The sequence below is a fragment of the Scyliorhinus torazame genome, chromosome 4 (assembly GCF_047496885.1).
Source record: "Scyliorhinus torazame isolate Kashiwa2021f chromosome 4, sScyTor2.1, whole genome shotgun sequence".
Classification (NCBI taxonomy): Eukaryota; Metazoa; Chordata; class Chondrichthyes; order Carcharhiniformes; family Scyliorhinidae; genus Scyliorhinus; species Scyliorhinus torazame.
Window position 1 is genome coordinate 26,352,573 of NC_092710.1, and position 16,160 is coordinate 26,368,732.

Consider the following 16,160-nt stretch of genomic DNA (forward strand, 5'->3'; position numbering starts at 1 on the left):
TGACGAGGGTGAACCTCCTGCCAGCCAGGTAGTGCCTCCAGTGCCGCACAGCTTCCACAATGGCTTGAGCTTTTTTTTCGACTGAGGAGTGTCTAATCCCGGAGGCGTTGAGGGTACGGGAGAAAAAGGCTACGGGCCTGCCCGCCTGGTTAAGGGTAGCGGCCAGGGCGACCTCTGACGTGTAGCTCTCCACCTGGGAGGGGATGGACTCGTCCACCGCGTGCATCGCGGCGGTGGTAATATCTGCCTTGATGCGGCTGAAGGCCTGGCGGGCCTCGGCTGCCAGTGGGAAGATGGTGGCCTTGGTTAGTTGGCGGGCTTTGTCTGCGTAGTTGGGGACCCACTGGGCAAATAGGAAAAGAACCCGAGGCATCTTTTCAGGGCCTTGGGGCAGTGGGGGAGGGGGAGTTGCAGGACGGGGCGCATGCGGTCAGGGTCAGGCCCTAGGACTCCGTTTTCCACGACATAGCCGAGGATGGCCAGTCGGGTTGTGCGGAAAACGCATTTCTCCTTGTTATAGGTGAGGTTGAGGGCTTGGGCGGTTTGGAGAAACTCCTGAAGGTTGGCGTCGTGGTCCTGCTGGTCATGGCCGCAGATGGTGACGTTGTCCAAGTGCGAGAATGTGGCCCACGGCCCGTACTGGTCCACCATTCAGACCATCGTTCTTTGGAAGATCACGAGTTGGTGACGCCGAAGGGGACCCGGAGGAAGTGGAAGAGGCGGCCGTCTGCCTCAAAGGCTGTGTAGTGGCGATCTTGCGGGTGGACTGGGAATTGGTGGTATGTGGACTTCAATCTACCATGGAGAACACCCGGTCTTGTGCAATCTGATTCACCATGTCCGCTATCCGGGGGAGGGGGTACGCATCGAGTTGCGTGTACCGGTTTATGGTTTGGCTGTAGTCTACAACCATCCGGTTCTTTTCCCCGGTCCTGACGACCACCACTTGGGCTCTCCAGGGACTGTTACTGGCCTCGATGATCCCCTCCCTCAAGAGCAGCTGGACCTCCGACTTGATAAAAGTCCTGTCCTGGGCACTGTACCGCCTGCTCCTGGTGGCGATGGGTTTGCAGTCGGCGGTGAGGTTCGCGAAGAGCGGGGGAGGGTCGACCTTTAGGGTCGCGAGGCTTCATACGGTGAGAGGGGGTAGGGGCCCGCCGAACTTCAGGGTCAGGCTCCTGAGGTTGCACTGGAAGTCCAGCTCCAACAGGAGAGGAGCGCAGAGGTCGGGGAGGGCATATAGTTTGAAACTGGCGTACTCGGCGCCCAGTATCGCAAGGTTCGCGACACAGTACCCCCCGATCTGCACTGAATGTGATCCGGAAGCGAGGGAGATTGTTTGGAATGCGGGGGAAATTTGGAGAGAACAGCGCCTTACCGTGTCTGGGTGTACGAAGCTCTCCGTGCTCCCAGAGTCAAACAGGCAGGGCGTTTCGTGCCCACTGACCCGGACGGTCATCATCGAGTCCCTGAGGTGCTTGGGCCATGACTGGTCGAGGGTGACAGCGCCGAGGCTCTGCGGGTAGCCGGTGTGGTCGGAGCTGGTGGGGTGGTCCCAAGATGGCTGCCCCCGTCGGTCGCACGTGTCGGACGCCGTTGAAGATGGCGGAAAAGGTGACGGCCCCCGTCGGTCGCACGTGTCGGACGCCGTTGAAGATGGCGGAAAAGGTGACGGCCCCCATGAGTCGCACGTGTTGGGTAGGGTTAAAGATGGCTGCCCCCACGGACAGCATGAGGCTGATGACGCGTCCGAAGGGGGCGATGCTGGCAGACACACAGCCACGCTGCGGGGCCTGCGGGGTCTGCGGGCCTGTGAGTCTGAAAGTCGGGCCTGTGATTTAGAAGATTTGGATCTGGCCAGGCAGACTTTGGCGAAGTGACCTTTCTTGCCGCAGTCGCTGCAGGTCGCGTTCCGAGCCGGGCAACGCTGCCTGAGGTGCTGGTTCTGGCCACAGAAAGAGCAGGGCAGCCCCCCCCCCGCTCTGGTCGGGGGTCCACGAGGCGATCGCGTGGTCGGAGGGGAAAGCATTGAAGCTCTGAAACGCTACTTCTAAGGAGGTGGATAGTTTTACCGTCTCTTCTAGGTCGAGGGCGCCCTTTTCGAGCAGGCGCTGCCTGACGTAGTTGGACCGGACTCCAGCCACATAGGCGTCCCGGATGGCGAGTTCCATCTGCTGCGAGGCCCTGACGTCCTTGTAGTTGCAGTTTCTGGCGAGTACCTTCAGATCGCGTAGGTATTCCTCCAGCGATTCCCCGGGGCGTAGACGACGCGCGGTGAGGAGATGCCGCGCGAACACTTCGTTCACCGGCCTCACGTACTGCCTTTTCAGGATCGCGACCGCGTCTGCGTACGTGGCCGCTTCCCCGATCTGCACGGAGATTCTGTGGCTCACCCGGGCGTGGAGGAGGCTCAGTTTCTGTTCCTCGGTGACGGCGGGCGGGGAGGAGGTGGCGAGGTAGGCCTCGAAACAGCGGAGCCAGTGCGAAAAAATCCCTTTGGCTTCAGCGGCCTGTGGGTCGAGTTCCAGTCGATCGGGTTTGAGGGCGGCTTCCATCGCGATGTTGTAGCTGATTAAATTGATGCGACCATCAATTCACACGAGACGGAGAGTTGAAGTGAACAGTGGTTTTAATCGGCTAGAACTGTGCCTGCCTGCGACTGCTCTGTACTGAGTGCCGCCTACAGGCTGCAGATCTACATACCTCCCCCGAGGGGGCGGAGCCATAGGCGGAGCCCACAAGGGCACCAACATAATACAGTGTAATGTAATGTAGTACAATGGTGGGCCATAGGTGGAGCCCACAAAGACACCAACGTAATACAATGTGATGTAATAAAATGGTTAATGTTAGCCGTAATACATTCACCACACTCTCTTTCACTCTCACTCTCGCTATCTGTCTCTCTGTGACTCTCTCTCTTTGATTCTCACTCTTGATGTCCGTCTCTCTCTCTCTCTGACTCTCTCTCTCTGTGACTCTCTCTTTGACTCTCAATCGCGCTGACGGTCTTGATGCAGTATCAATTACGACGAGACGAGAGTAGAGAGTAATCGAGGCTTTATTACTCAGAGATGTGTGGCCTCCTACAGCTGCCTCCGAAATGGCTGCAGCTCGGTGAGCACACACATTTATACTCCGCCTACTGGGCATGGCCAGCAGGCAGGGAACTACCCCCGTACCTGTAGTACAGGGGCCTTACCGTAATACCCTCGTATGCAGCGCAGTATATACAATATAATACAACAGTGGTGACTACCACAGGTCTCTCTCTCTCTCTCTCCCTCTCTCTGACTCTCTCTCTCTGACTCTCTCTCACTGTGACTCTCTCTCTTTGACTCTCACTTTCGCTGTCTGTCTCTCTCTGACTCTCTCTCTCTGTGACTCTCTCTCTTTGACTCTCACGTTCGCTGTCTGTCTCTCTCTGACTCTCTCGCTCTGTGACTCCTCTCTCTGACTCTCTCTCTCTGACTCTCTCTTTGACTCTCACTTTCGCTGTCTGTCTCTCTCTGACTCTCTCTCTCTCTGACTCTCTCTCTCTGTCTCTCCCTGTCCCTCTCTCTGACTCTCTCTCTCTGTGACACCTCTCTCTCTGTCTCTCTCTGACTCTCTGTCTCTCTGTGCCTCTCTCTCCCTCTCTCTCTCTCTCTGACTCTCTCTCTCTGTGACTCTCTCTCTGTGTCTCTCTCTGACTCTCTCTCTCTGCCTCTCTCTCCCTGTCTCTCTCTCTGACTCTGTCTCTCTCTGTGACTCTCTCTCTGTGTCTCTCTCTGCCTCTCTCTCCCTGTCTCTCTCTCTGACTCTCGCTCTCTGTGACTCTCTCTCTGTGTCTCTCTCTGACTCTCTCTCTCTGCCTCTCTCTCCCTGTCTCTCTCTCTGACTCTGTCTCTCTCTGTGACTCTCTCTCTGTGTCTCTCTCTGACTCTCTCTCTCTGACTCTCTCTCTGTGTGACTCTCTCTCTCTGTCTCTCCCTGTTTCTCCTTTTTCTCCCTGTCTCTCTCTCTCTGACTCTCTCTCTCTCTGCCTCTCTCTCCCTGTCTCTCTCTCTGACTCTCTCTCTCTGTGACTCTCTCTCTGTGTCTCTCTCTGACTCTCTCTCTCTGCCTCTCTCTCCCTGTCTCTCTCTCTCTGACTCTTTCTCTCCGTGACTCTCTCTCTGTGTCTCTCTCTGACTCTCTCTCTCTGCCTCTCTCTCCCTGTCTCTCTCTCTCTGACTCTGTCTCTCTCTGTGACTCTCTCTCTGTGTCTCTCTGTGACTCTCTCTCTCTGACTCTCTCTCTGTGTGACTCTCTCTCTCTGTCTCTCTCTCTCTCTCTGTGCCTCTCTCTCCCTGTCTCTCTCTCTGACTCTCTCTCTCTGTGACTCTCTCTCTGTGTCTCTCTCTGACTCTCTCTCTCTCTGCCTCTCTCTCCCTGTCTCTCTCTCTCTGACTCTCTCTCTCCGTGACTCTCTCTCTGTGTCTCTCTCTGACTCTCTCTCTCTGCCTCTCTCTCCCTGTCTCTCTCTCTCTGACTCTGTCTCTCTCTGTGACTCTCTCTCTGTGTCTCTCTGTGACTCTCTCTCTCTGACTCTCTCTCTGTGTGACTCTCTCTCTCTGTCTCTCTCTCTCTCTGTGCCTCTCTCTCCCTGTCTCTCTCTCTCTGACTCTCTCTCTCTCTCTGACTCTCTCTCTGACTCTCTCTCTCTGCCTCTCTCTCACTGTCTCTCTCTCTGACTCTGTCTTTCTCTGTGACTCTCTCTCTGTCTCTCTCTGACTCTCTCTCTCTGTGACTCTCTCTCTGTGTCTCTCTCTGACTCTCTCTCTCTGCCTCTCTCTCCCTGTCTCTCTCTCTGACTCTCTCTCTCTGTGACTCTCTCTCTCTGTCTCTCTCTGACTCTCGCTCTCTGTGACTCTCTCTCTGTGTCTCTCTCTGACTCTCTCTCTGCCTCTCTCTCCCTGTCTCTTTCTCTGACTCTGTCTCTCTCTGTGACTCTCTCTCTGTCTCTCTCTGTGACTCTCTCTCTTTGACTCTCTCTCTGTGTGACTCTCTCTCTGTGTCTCTCTCTGACTCTCTCTCTGCCTCTCTCTCCCTGTCTCTCTCTCTCTGACTCTCTCTCTCTGTGACTCTCTCTCTGTGTCTCTCTCTGACTCTCTCTCTCTGTGACTCTCTCTGTGACTCTCTCTCTCTGTCTCCCTCTGTGACTCTCTCTCTCTGACTCTCTCTCTCTGCCTCCCTCTCCCTGTCTCTCTCTCTGACTCTGTCTCTCTCTGTGACTCTCTCTCTGTCTCTCTCTGACTCTCTCTCTCTGTGACTCTCTCTCTGACTCTCTCTCTCTGTCTCTCTCTGTGACTCTCTCTCTCTGACTCTCTCTCTCTCTGACTCTCTCTCTCCGTGACTCTCTCTCTGTGTCTCTCTCTGACTCTCTCTCTCTGCCTCTCTCTCCCTGTCTCTCTCTCTCTGACTCTGTCTCTCTCTGTGACTCTCTCTCTGTGTCTCTCTCTGACTCTCTCTCTGCCTCTCTCTCCCTGTCTCTCTCTCTCTGACTCTCTCTCTCTGTGACTCTCTCTCTCTGTCTCTCTCTGACTCTCTCTCTCTGTGACTCTCTCTCTGACTCTCTCTCTCTGTCTCTCTCTGTGACTCTCTCTCTCTGACTCTCTCTCTCTGCCTCTCTCTCCCTGTCTCTCTCTCTGACTCTGTCTCTCTCTGTGACTCTCTCTCTGTCTCTCTCTGACTCTCTCTCTCTGTGACTCTCTCTCTGACTCTCTCTCTCTCTGTCTCTCTCTGTGACTCTCTCTCTCTGACTCTCTCTCTCTCTGACTCTCTCTCTCCATGACTCTCTCTCTGTGTCTCTCTCTGACTCTCTCTCTCTGCCTCTCTCTCCCTGTCTCTCTCTCTGACTCTGTCTCTCTCTGTGACTCTCTCTCTCTGCCTCTCTCTCCCTGTCTCTCTCTCTCTGACTCTCTCTCTCTGTGACTCTCTCTCTGTGTCTCTCTCTGACTCTCTCTCTCTGCCTCTCTCTCCCTGTCTCTCTCTCTCTGACTCTGTCTCTCTCTGTGACTCTCTCTCTGTCTCTCTCTGACTCTCTCTCTCTGTGACTCTCTCTCTGACTCTCTCTGTCTCTCTCTGTGCCTCTCTCTCTCTGACTCTCTCTCTCTCTGACTCTCTCTCTCCGTGACTCTCTCTCTGTGTCTCTCTCTGACTCTCTCTCTCTGCCTCTCTCTCCCTGTCTCTCTCTCTGACTCTGTCTCTCTCTGTGACTCTCTCTCTCTGCCTCTCTCTCCCTGTCTCTCTCTCTCTGACTCTCTCTCTCTGTGACTCTCTCTCTGTGTCTCTCTGTGACTCTCTCTCTCTGCCTCTCTCTCCCTGTCTCTCTCTCTCTGACTCTGTCTCTCTCTGTGACTCTCTCTCTGACTCTCTCTCTGCCTCTCTCTCCCTGTCTCTCTCTCTGACTCTGTCTCTCTCTGTGACTCTCTCTCTGTGTCTCTCTCTGACTCTCTCTCTCTGCCTCTCTCTCCCTGTCTCTCTCTCTCTGACTCTGTCTCTCTCTGTGACTCTCTCTCTGTCTCTCTCTGTGACTCTCTCTCTCTGACTCTCTCTCTGTGTGACTCTCTCTCTCTGACTCTCTCTCTCTCTGACTCTCTCTCTCTGTGACTCTCTCTCTGTGTCTCTCTCTGACTCTCTCTCTCTGCCTCTCTCTCCCTGTCTCTCTCTCTCTGACTGTCTCTCTCTGTGACTCTCTCTCTGTCTCTCTCTGTGACTCTCTCTCTTTGACTCTCAATCTCGCCGCCTGTCTCTCGCAGATGGACCACCCTCCTGAATGTGGTCGGGCCCATGTGACGAGATTCGAGAGAAATAGCTGGTGAGAAAGAGGAAGCTATGACTGAAAGAAGCTTAATTAAGAAGAGAAATGCGTCAGGGTCACATCGGAGAGGAGAGCTTACGGACAGCTGGAGGAGAGGGAGAGAGAGAGAGATAGAGAGAAAGTGTTAGAGAGAGAGAGGGGGAGACTTACGGATGGATCACCGAGGAGAGAGAAGGCCCCTCCTAGGGGGTAGGGGGGCGAAGGCCCCCTCGGCCTTCGCAGGCCGCAGGCTGGCTTGCGGAGCCATCCTGTTGGTGGAGGCCCTGGAGCGGTTGGCCTTCTACGCGGTGGTGGGGAACCTGGTGCTCTACCTCAACGGCTCGGTCTTGGGCTGGGAAGGCCCGAGCGCCACCAGGGCCAGCCTCGTCTTCACCGGGGCCGCCTACCTGGTCTCGCCATTCGGCGGCTGGCTGGCCGACGCCCAGCTGGGCCGCTTCCGCACCATCGCGGCCGGCCTCCTCCTCTACCTGGGCGGCATGCTGTTCCTGCTGCTCACCGCCGAGCCCAGGACCCGGGCCATCGTCTGCGGCAACCGGACAGGCGGCGAGGCGGGGTGGGGTGGGCCGGGTGCCCGCTGGAACGCCTCGGGGCCGGCGGCGTCGGGGGAGCAGGCAGGCACGGGCGGGGACTACTGCAGGGGCTTCGTCTACACAGGCCTGGTCATCATCGGGCTGGCCGTGGGCTGCGTCAAGTCCAACATCACTCCCTTCGGAGCAGATCAGGTAAGGCTTTCTCTACCTTCCTTCTCGGTCTGTGCCCCCCCCCCCATCCAACGTCGATCTGAACAAGCGCGGGATGGGCCGAGGCCCACGTGGGACACCCGTGTCCGGGTCCTGCTCTGACTTTAGCCAAGACAAGGAGGCCCCGAGAGAGAGGGGGGGGGGCGGAGATTTATCGGAACGGGGCCAGGAAATTGAGGGAAGGTGGAGAGACTGGGAGAAAGCGGGTCTCATAGGGCCACAATAAACAGGAGCAGGAGGAGGCCATTCAGCCCCTTAGAGCCTGCTAGCCATTCATGGCTGATCTCATAGCTTTCGCAGAATTTACAGTGCAGAAGGAGGCCATTCGGCCCATCGAGTCTGCACCGGCTCTTGGAAAGAGCACCCTACCCAAGCCCACACCTCCACCCTAGCCCAGTAACCCAGTAACCCCACCCAACCCCTTTGGACACTAAGGGACAATTTACCACGGCCCAATCCACCTAACCCGCGTATCTTTGGACTGTGGGGAGGAAACCGGAGCACCCGGAGGAAACCCACGCACACACGGGGAGGACGTGCAGACTCCGCACAGACAGTGACCCAAGCCGGGAATCGAACCTGGGACCCTGGAACTGGGAAGCAATTGTGCTAACCACTGTGCAACCGTGCTGCCCAGAAAGATGAGGTGCTGTTTCTCCAGTTGCGCTGGGCTTGAGTTTTAGATTTGATTTATTGTCACGTGTATCGCATTGTCAGTGAAAAGCATTGTTCCGGGTACAGTCCACACAGATCGTTCCATGGATGAAAAACATTGGCCATACATAAATACACAATGTAAACACATAGACACCGGGTGAAGCATTTGCAGTGTAGCGTTGCTCATTAGAGAAGATGTGTGGAGAGATCAGATCAGTACGTAAGAGGGTCGTTTAGGAGTCTGGGAACAGCGGGGAAGAAGCTGTTTTTGAGTCTGTTCGTGCGTGTTCTCAGACTTCTGTATCTCCTGCCTGATGGAAGAAGTTGGAAGAGTGAGTAAGCAGGTGGGAGCTTTGATTATGCTGCTCGCTTTCCCCAGGCAGCGGGAGGTGTAGATGGGGTCAATGGACGGGAGGCAGGTTCGTGTGATGGACTGGGCGGTGTTCACGACTCTCTGAAGTTTCTTGCGGTCCTGGGCCGAGCAGTTGCCATACCAGGCTGTGATGAAGCCCAATAGGATGCTTTCTATGGTGCACCTGTAAAAGTTGGTAAGGGTTAATGTGGACATGCCGAATTTCCTTAGTTTCCTGAGGAAGTATAGGCGCTGTTGTGCTTTCTTGGTGGTAGCGTTGACGTGGGTGGACCAGGACAGATTTCTGGAGATGCGCACCACTGGGAATTTGAAACTTTTAACCATCTCCACCTCGGCCCCGTTGATGCTGACAGGGGTGTGTACAGTACTTTGCTTCCTGAAGTAAATTACCAGCTCTTTAGTTTTGCTGGCATTGAGGGAGAGATTGTTCTCGCTGCACCACTCCACTAGGTTCTCTATCTCTACCTGAAACCTGGATCAGGGGTGAGCTGGCAAGGTGGATACAGAACTGGCTACGTCATAGAAGGCAGAGAGTAGCAATGGAAGGATGCTTTTCTAATTGGAGGGCTGTGACCAGTGGTGTTTCACAGGGATCAGTGCTGGTACCTTTGCTGTTTGTAGTATATATAAATGATTTGGAGGAAAATGTAAAACTGGTCTGATTAGTAAGTTTGCAGACGACACAAAGGTTGGTGGAATTGCGGATAGCGATGAGGACTGTCAGAGGATACAGCAGGATTTAGATTGTTTGGAGACTTGGGCGGAGAGATGGCAGATGGAGTTTAATCCGGACAAATGTGAGGTAATGCATTTTGGAAGGTCTAATGCAGGTAGGGAATATACAGTGAATGGTAGAACCCTCAAGAGTATTGACAGTCAAAGAGATCTAGGAGTACAGGTCCACAGGTCATTGAAAGGGGCAACACAGGTGGAGAAGGTAGTCAAGAAGGCATACGGCATGCTTGCCTTCATTGGCCGTGGCATTGAGTATAAGAATTGGCAAGTCATGTTGCAGCTGTATAGAACCTTAGTTAGGCCACACTTGGAGTATAGTGTTCAATTCTGGTCGCCACACTACCAGAAGGATGTGGAGGCTTTAGAGAGGGTGCAGAAGAGATTTACCAGAATGTTGCCTGGTATGGAGGGCATTAGCTATGAGGAGCGGTTGAATAAACTCGGTTTGTTCTCACTGGAACGAAGGAGGTTGAGGGGAGACCTGATAGAGGTCTACAAAATTATGAGGGGCATAGACAGAGTGGATAGTCAGAGGCTTTTCCCCAGGGTAGAGGGGTCAATTACTAGGGGGCATAGGTTTAAGGTGAGAGGGGCAAGGTTTAGAGTAGATGTACGAGGCAAGTTTTTTACGCAGAGGGTAGTGGGTGCCTGGAACTCGCTACCAGAGGAGGTGGTGGAAGCAGGGACCATAGTGACATTTAAGGGGCATCTTGACAAATACATGAATAGGATGGGAATAGAGGGATACGGACCCAGGAAGTGTAGTAGATTGTAGTTTAGTCGGGCAGCATGGTCGGCACGGGCTTGGAGGGCCGAAGGGCCTGTTCCTGTGCTGTACATTTCTTTGTTCTTTGTTTGCATTGCAGCAGGCTGAGGACGGACATGTGGGTGTGAGAGTAGACGGTGAGTTAAAATGACAGCCCAGGAAGGTCTGGATCCTGCTCGTAGACAGGCCAGAGGTGTTCTGCAAAGCGGTCACCCAGAAGGGGGGAGAGGAGTAGAGCATTAGTCGTTGGGGACTCCACACTTAGGGGGACAGATAGGAGATTCTGTGGGAATGAGAGAGACCCGCGGTTGGTGTGTTGCCTCCCAGGTGCCAGGGTCCGTGATGTCTCGGATCATGTTTTCGGGATCCTTAAGGGGGAGGGGGATCAGCACCTAGTCGTGGTCCACATAGGTACCAACGACATAGGTAGGAAAAAGGATGGGGATGTAAGGCAGGAATTTAGGGAGCCAGGGTGGAATCTTACAGCGAGAACAAACAGTTATTATCTCTGGGTTGCTACCCCTTCCACATGCTTGCGAGACGAGGAATAGGGAGAGAGAGGAGTTGAACACGTGGCTACAGGGATGGTGCAGGAGGGAGGGTTTCAGATTTCTGGATAATTGGGGCTCATTCTGGGGCCGATGGGACCTCTACAAACGGGATGGTCTGCACCTGGACCAGAGGGGTACTAATATCCTGGGGGGGAAATTTGCAGATGCTCTTCGGGAGGGTTTAAACTAATTCAGCAGGGGCTTGGGAACCTGAATTGTAGCTCCAGTATATAGGAGGCTGAGAGTAGGGAGGTCATGAGTAAGGTTTCAAAGTTGCAGGAGTGTACCGGCAGGCAGGAAGGTGGTTTGAAGTGTGTCTACTTCAACGCCAGGAGCATCCAGAATAAGGTGGGTGAACTTGCAGCATGGGTTGGTACCTGGGACTTCGATGTTGTGGCCATTTCGGAGACATGGATAGAGCAGGGACAGGAATGGTTGTTGCAGATTCCGGGGTTTAGATATTTCAGTAAGCTCAGGGAAGGTGGTAAAAGAGGGGGAGGGGTGGCATTGTTAGTCAAGGACAGTATTACGGTGGCAGAAAGGACGTTTGATGAGGACTTGTCTACTGAGGTAGTATGGGCTGAGGTTAGAAACAGGATAGGAGAGGTCACCCTGTTAGGGGTTTTCTATAGGCCTCCGAAAAGTTCCAGAGATGTAGAGGAGAGGATTGCAAAGATGATTCTGGATAGGAGCGAAAGTAACAGGGTAGTTGTTATGGGGGACTTTAACTTTCCAAGTATTGACTGGAAACGCTATAGTTCGAGTACTTTAGATGGGTCCGTTTTTGTCCAAAGTGTGCAGGAGGGCTTCCTGACACAGTATGTAGACAGGCCAACAAGAGGCGAGGCCACATTGGATTTGGTACTTGGTAATGAACCAGGACAGGTGTTAGATTTGGAAGTAGGTGAGCACTTTGGTGATAGTGACAACAATTCGGTTACGTTTACTTTAGTGATGGAAAGGGATAGGTATATACCGCAGGGCAAGAGTTATATCTGGGGGAAAGGCAATTATGATGTGATGAGGCAAGACTGAGGATGCATAGGATGGGGAAGGAAACTGCGGGGGATGGGCACAATTGAAATGTGGAGCTTGTTCAAGGAACAGCTACTGCGTGTCCTTGATAAGTATGTACCTGTCAGGCAGGGAGGAAGTGGTCGAGCAAGGGAACCGTGGTTTACAAAAGTAGTTGAATCACTTGTCAAGAGGAAGAAGGAAGCTTATGTAAAGATGAGACATGAAGGTTCAGTTACGGCACCTGAGAGTTACAAGTTAGCTAGGAAGGACCTAAAGAGAGAGCTAAGAAGAGCCAGGAGGGGACATGAGAAGTCTTTGGCAGGTAGAATCAAGGAAAAGTCTAAAGCTTTCTATAGGTAAGTCAGGAATAAAAGAATGACTAGGGTAAGAGTAGGGCCAGTCAAGGAAAGTAGTGGGAAGTTGTGCATGGAGTCTGAGGAGATAGGAGAGGCGCGAAATGAATATTTTTATCAGTATTCACACAGGAAAAAGACAACGTTGTCGAGGAGAATACTGAGATACAGGCTACTAGACTAGAAGGGATTGAGGTTCATAAGGAGGAGGTGTTAGCAATTCTGGAAAGTGTGAAAATAGATAAGTCCCCTGGGCCGGATGGGATTTATCTTAGGATTCTCTGGGAAGCCAGGGAGGAGATTGCAGAGCCTTTGGCTTTGATATTCATGTCGTCATTGTCTACAGGAATAGCGCCAGAAGACTGGAGGATGGCAAATGTTGTCCCCTTGTTCAAGAAGGGGAGAAGAGACAACCCCGGTAACTATAGACAAGTGAGCCTTACTTCTGTTGTGGGCAAAGTTTTTGAAAGGATTATAAGAGATAGGATTTATAATCATCTAGAAAGGAATAATTTGATTAGGGATAGCCAACACGGTTTTGTGAAGGGTAGGTCGTCCCTCACAAACCTTATTGAATTCTTTGAGAAGGTGACCAAACAGGTGGATGAGGGTAAAGCAGTTGATGTGGTGTATATAGATTTCAGTAAAGCGTTTGATAAGGTTCCCCATGGTAGGCTATTGCAGAAAATACGGAGGTATGGGATTGAGGGTGATTTAGCGGTTTGGATCAGAAATTGGCTAGCTGTAAGAAGACAGAGGGTGGTGGTTGATGGGAAATGTTCAGCCTGGAGTTCAGTTACTAGTGGTGTACCACAAGGATCTGTTTTGGGGCCATTGCTGTTTGTCATTTTTATAAGTGACCTGGAGGAGGGCGTAGAAGGATGGGTGAGTAAATTTGCGGATGACACTAAAATAGGTGGAGTTGTGGACATTGCGGGAGGATGTTGCAGGTTACAGAGGGATATAGATAAGCTGCAGAGCTGGGCTGAGAGGTGGCAAATGGAGTTTAATGCAGAAAAGTGTGAGGTGATTCATTTTGGAAGGAGTAACAGGAATACAGAGTACTGGGCTAATGGTAAGATTCTTGGTAGTGTGGATGAGCAGAGAGATCTCGGTGTCCATGTACATAGATCCCTGAAAGTTACCACCCAGCTTGATAGGGTTGTTAAGAAGGCGTACGGTGTGTTAGCTTTTATTGGTAGAGGGATTGAGTTTCAGAGCCATGAGGTCATGTTGCAGCTGTACAAAACTCTGGTGCGGCCGCATTTAGAGTAGTGCGTGCAATTCTGGTCGCCACATTATAGGAAGGATGTGGAAGCATTGGAAAGGGTGCAGAGGAGATTTAACAGAATGTTTCCTGGTATGGAGGGAGCATAGAACATAGAACATAGAACAATACAGCGCAGTACAGGCCCTTCGGCCCACGATGTTGCACCGAAAACAAAAGCCATCTAACCTACACTATGCCATTATCATCCATATGTTTATCCAATAAACTTTTAAATGCCCTCAATGTTGGCGAGTTCACTACTGTTGCAGGTAGGGCACTCCACTACTCTTTGCGTAAAGAACCTACCTCTGACCTCTGTCCTATATCTATTACCCCTCAGTTTAAAGCTATGTCCCCTCGTGCCAGCCATTTCCATCCGCGGGAGAAGGCTCTCACTGTCCACCCTATCCAACCCCCTGATCATTTTGTATGCCTCTATTAAGTCTCCTCTTAACCTTCTTCTCTCCAACGAAAACAACCTCAAGTCCATCAGCCTTTCCTCATAAGATTTTCCCTCCAGACCAGGCAACATCCTGGTAAATCTCCTCTGCACCCGCTCCAAAGCCTCCACGTCCTTCCTATAATGCGGTGACCAGAACTGTACGCAATACTCCAAATGCGGCCGTACCAGAGTTCTGTACAGCTGCGACATGACCTCCTGACTCCGGAACTCAATCCCTCTACCAATAAAGGCCAACACTCCATAGGCCTTCTTCACAACCCTATCAACCTGGGTGGCAACTTTCAGGGATCTATGTACATGGACACCTAGATCCCTCTGCTCATCCACACTTTCAAGAACTTTACCATTAGCCAAATATTCCGCATTCCTGTTATTCCTTCCAAAGTGAATCACCTCACACTTCTCTACATTAAACTCCATTTGCCACCTCTCAGCCCAGCTCTGCAGCTTATCTATATCCCTCTGTAACCTGCTACATCCTTCCACACTATCGACAACACCACCGACTTTAGTATCGTCTGCAAATTTACTCACCCACCCTTCTGCGCCTTCCTCTAGGTCATTGATAAAAATGACAAACAGCAACGGCCCCAGAACAGATCCTTGTGGTACTCCACTTGTGACTGAACTCCATTCTGAACATTTCCCATCAACCACCACCCTCTGTCTTCTTTCAGCTAGCCAATTTCTGATCCACATCTCTAAATCACCCTCAATCCCCAGCCTCCGTATTTTCTGCAATAGCCTACCGTGGGGAACCTTATCAAACGCTTTACTGAAATCCATATACACCACATCAACTGCTCTACCCTCGTCTACCTGTTCAGTCACCTTCTCAAAGAACTCGATAAGGTTTGTGAGGCATGACCTACCCTTCACAAAGCCATGCTGACTATCCCTGATCATATTATTCCTATCTAGATGATTATAAATCTTGTCTCTTATAATGCCCTCCAAGACTTTACCCACTACAGACGTGAGGCTCACCGGTCTATAGTTGCCGGGGTTGTCTCTGCTCCCCTTTTTGAACAAAGGGACCACATTTGCTATCCTCCAGTCCTCTGGCACTATTCCTGTAGCCAATGATGACATAAAAATCAAAGCCAAAGGTCCAGCAATCTCTTCCCTGGCCTCCCAGAGAATCCTAGGATAAATCCCATCAGGTCCCGGGGACTTATCTATTTTCAGCCTGTCCAGAATTGCCAACACCTCTTCCCTACGTACCTCAATGCCATCTAATCTATTAGCCTGGGGCTCAGCATTCTCCTCCACAACATTATCTTTTTCCTGAGTGAATACTGACGAAAAATATTCATTTAGTATCTCGCCTATCTCTTCAGACTCCACACACAACTTCCCACCACTGTCCTTGACTGGTCCTACTCTTTCCCTAGTCATTCGCTTATTCCTGACATACCTATAGAAAGCTTTTGGGTTTTCCTTGATCCTTCCTGCCAAATACTTCTCATGTCCCCTCCTTGCTCGTCTTAGCTCTCTCTTTAGATCCTTCCTCGCTACCTTGTAACTATCCATCGCCCCAACTGAAACTTCACACCTCATCTTCACATAGGCCTCCTTCTTCCTCTTAACAAGAGATTCCACTTCTTTGGTAAACCATGGTTCCCTCGCTCGGCACCTTCCTCCCTGCCTGACCGGTACATAATTATCAAGAACACGCAGTAGCTGATCCTTGAACAAGCTCCACTTATCCAGTGTGCCCAACACTTGCAGCCTACTTCTCCACCTTATCCCCCCCAAGTCACGTCTCATGGCATCATAATTGCCCTTCCCCCAGCTATAATTCTTGCCCTGCGGTGTATACTTATCCCTTTCCATCATTAACGTAAACGTCACCGAATTGTGGTCACTGTCCCCAAAGTGCTCTCCTACCTCCAAATCCAACACCTGGCCTGGTTCATTACCCAAAACCAAATCCAACGTGGCCTCGCCTCTTGTTGGCCTGTCAACAAACTGTGTCAGGAAACCCTCCTGCAAACACTGTACAAAAAACGACCCATCTAATGTACTCGAACTATATCTTTTCCAGTCAATATTTGGAAAGTTAAAGTCTCCCATAATAACTACCCTGTTACTTTTGCTCTTATCCAGGATCATCCTCGCCATCCTTTCCTCTACATCCCTAGAACTATTTGGAGGCCTATAGAAGACTCCCAACAGTGTGACCTCTCCTTTCATGTTTCTAACCTCAGCCCATACTACCTCGGAAGATGAGTCGCCATCTAGCATCCTCTCAGCCACCGTAATACTGCTCTTGACTAGCAGCGCCACACCTCCCCCTCTTTTGCCTCCTTCTCTGAGCTTACTAAAACACCTAAACCCCGGAACCTGCAACATCCATTCCTGTCCCTGCTCTATCCATGTCTCCGAAAT

General features: G+C 51.8%; 1 protein-coding gene across 1 annotated transcript in view; it reads left to right on the plus strand.

Moving 5' to 3' along the window:
* Nucleotides 1-6,776: 6,776 nt before the first annotated feature.
* The window catches only part of LOC140410156 (solute carrier family 15 member 4-like), a 147,789-nt gene continuing 138,405 nt past the window's right edge, over nt 6,777-16,160 (plus strand). The window contains exon 1 of the mRNA XM_072498116.1: nt 6,777-7,566. Coding sequence (XP_072354217.1) covers nt 6,997-7,566 — 570 coding nt within the window. The 5' untranslated portion in view covers nt 6,777-6,996. The remainder of the gene's footprint in view (nt 7,567-16,160) is intronic.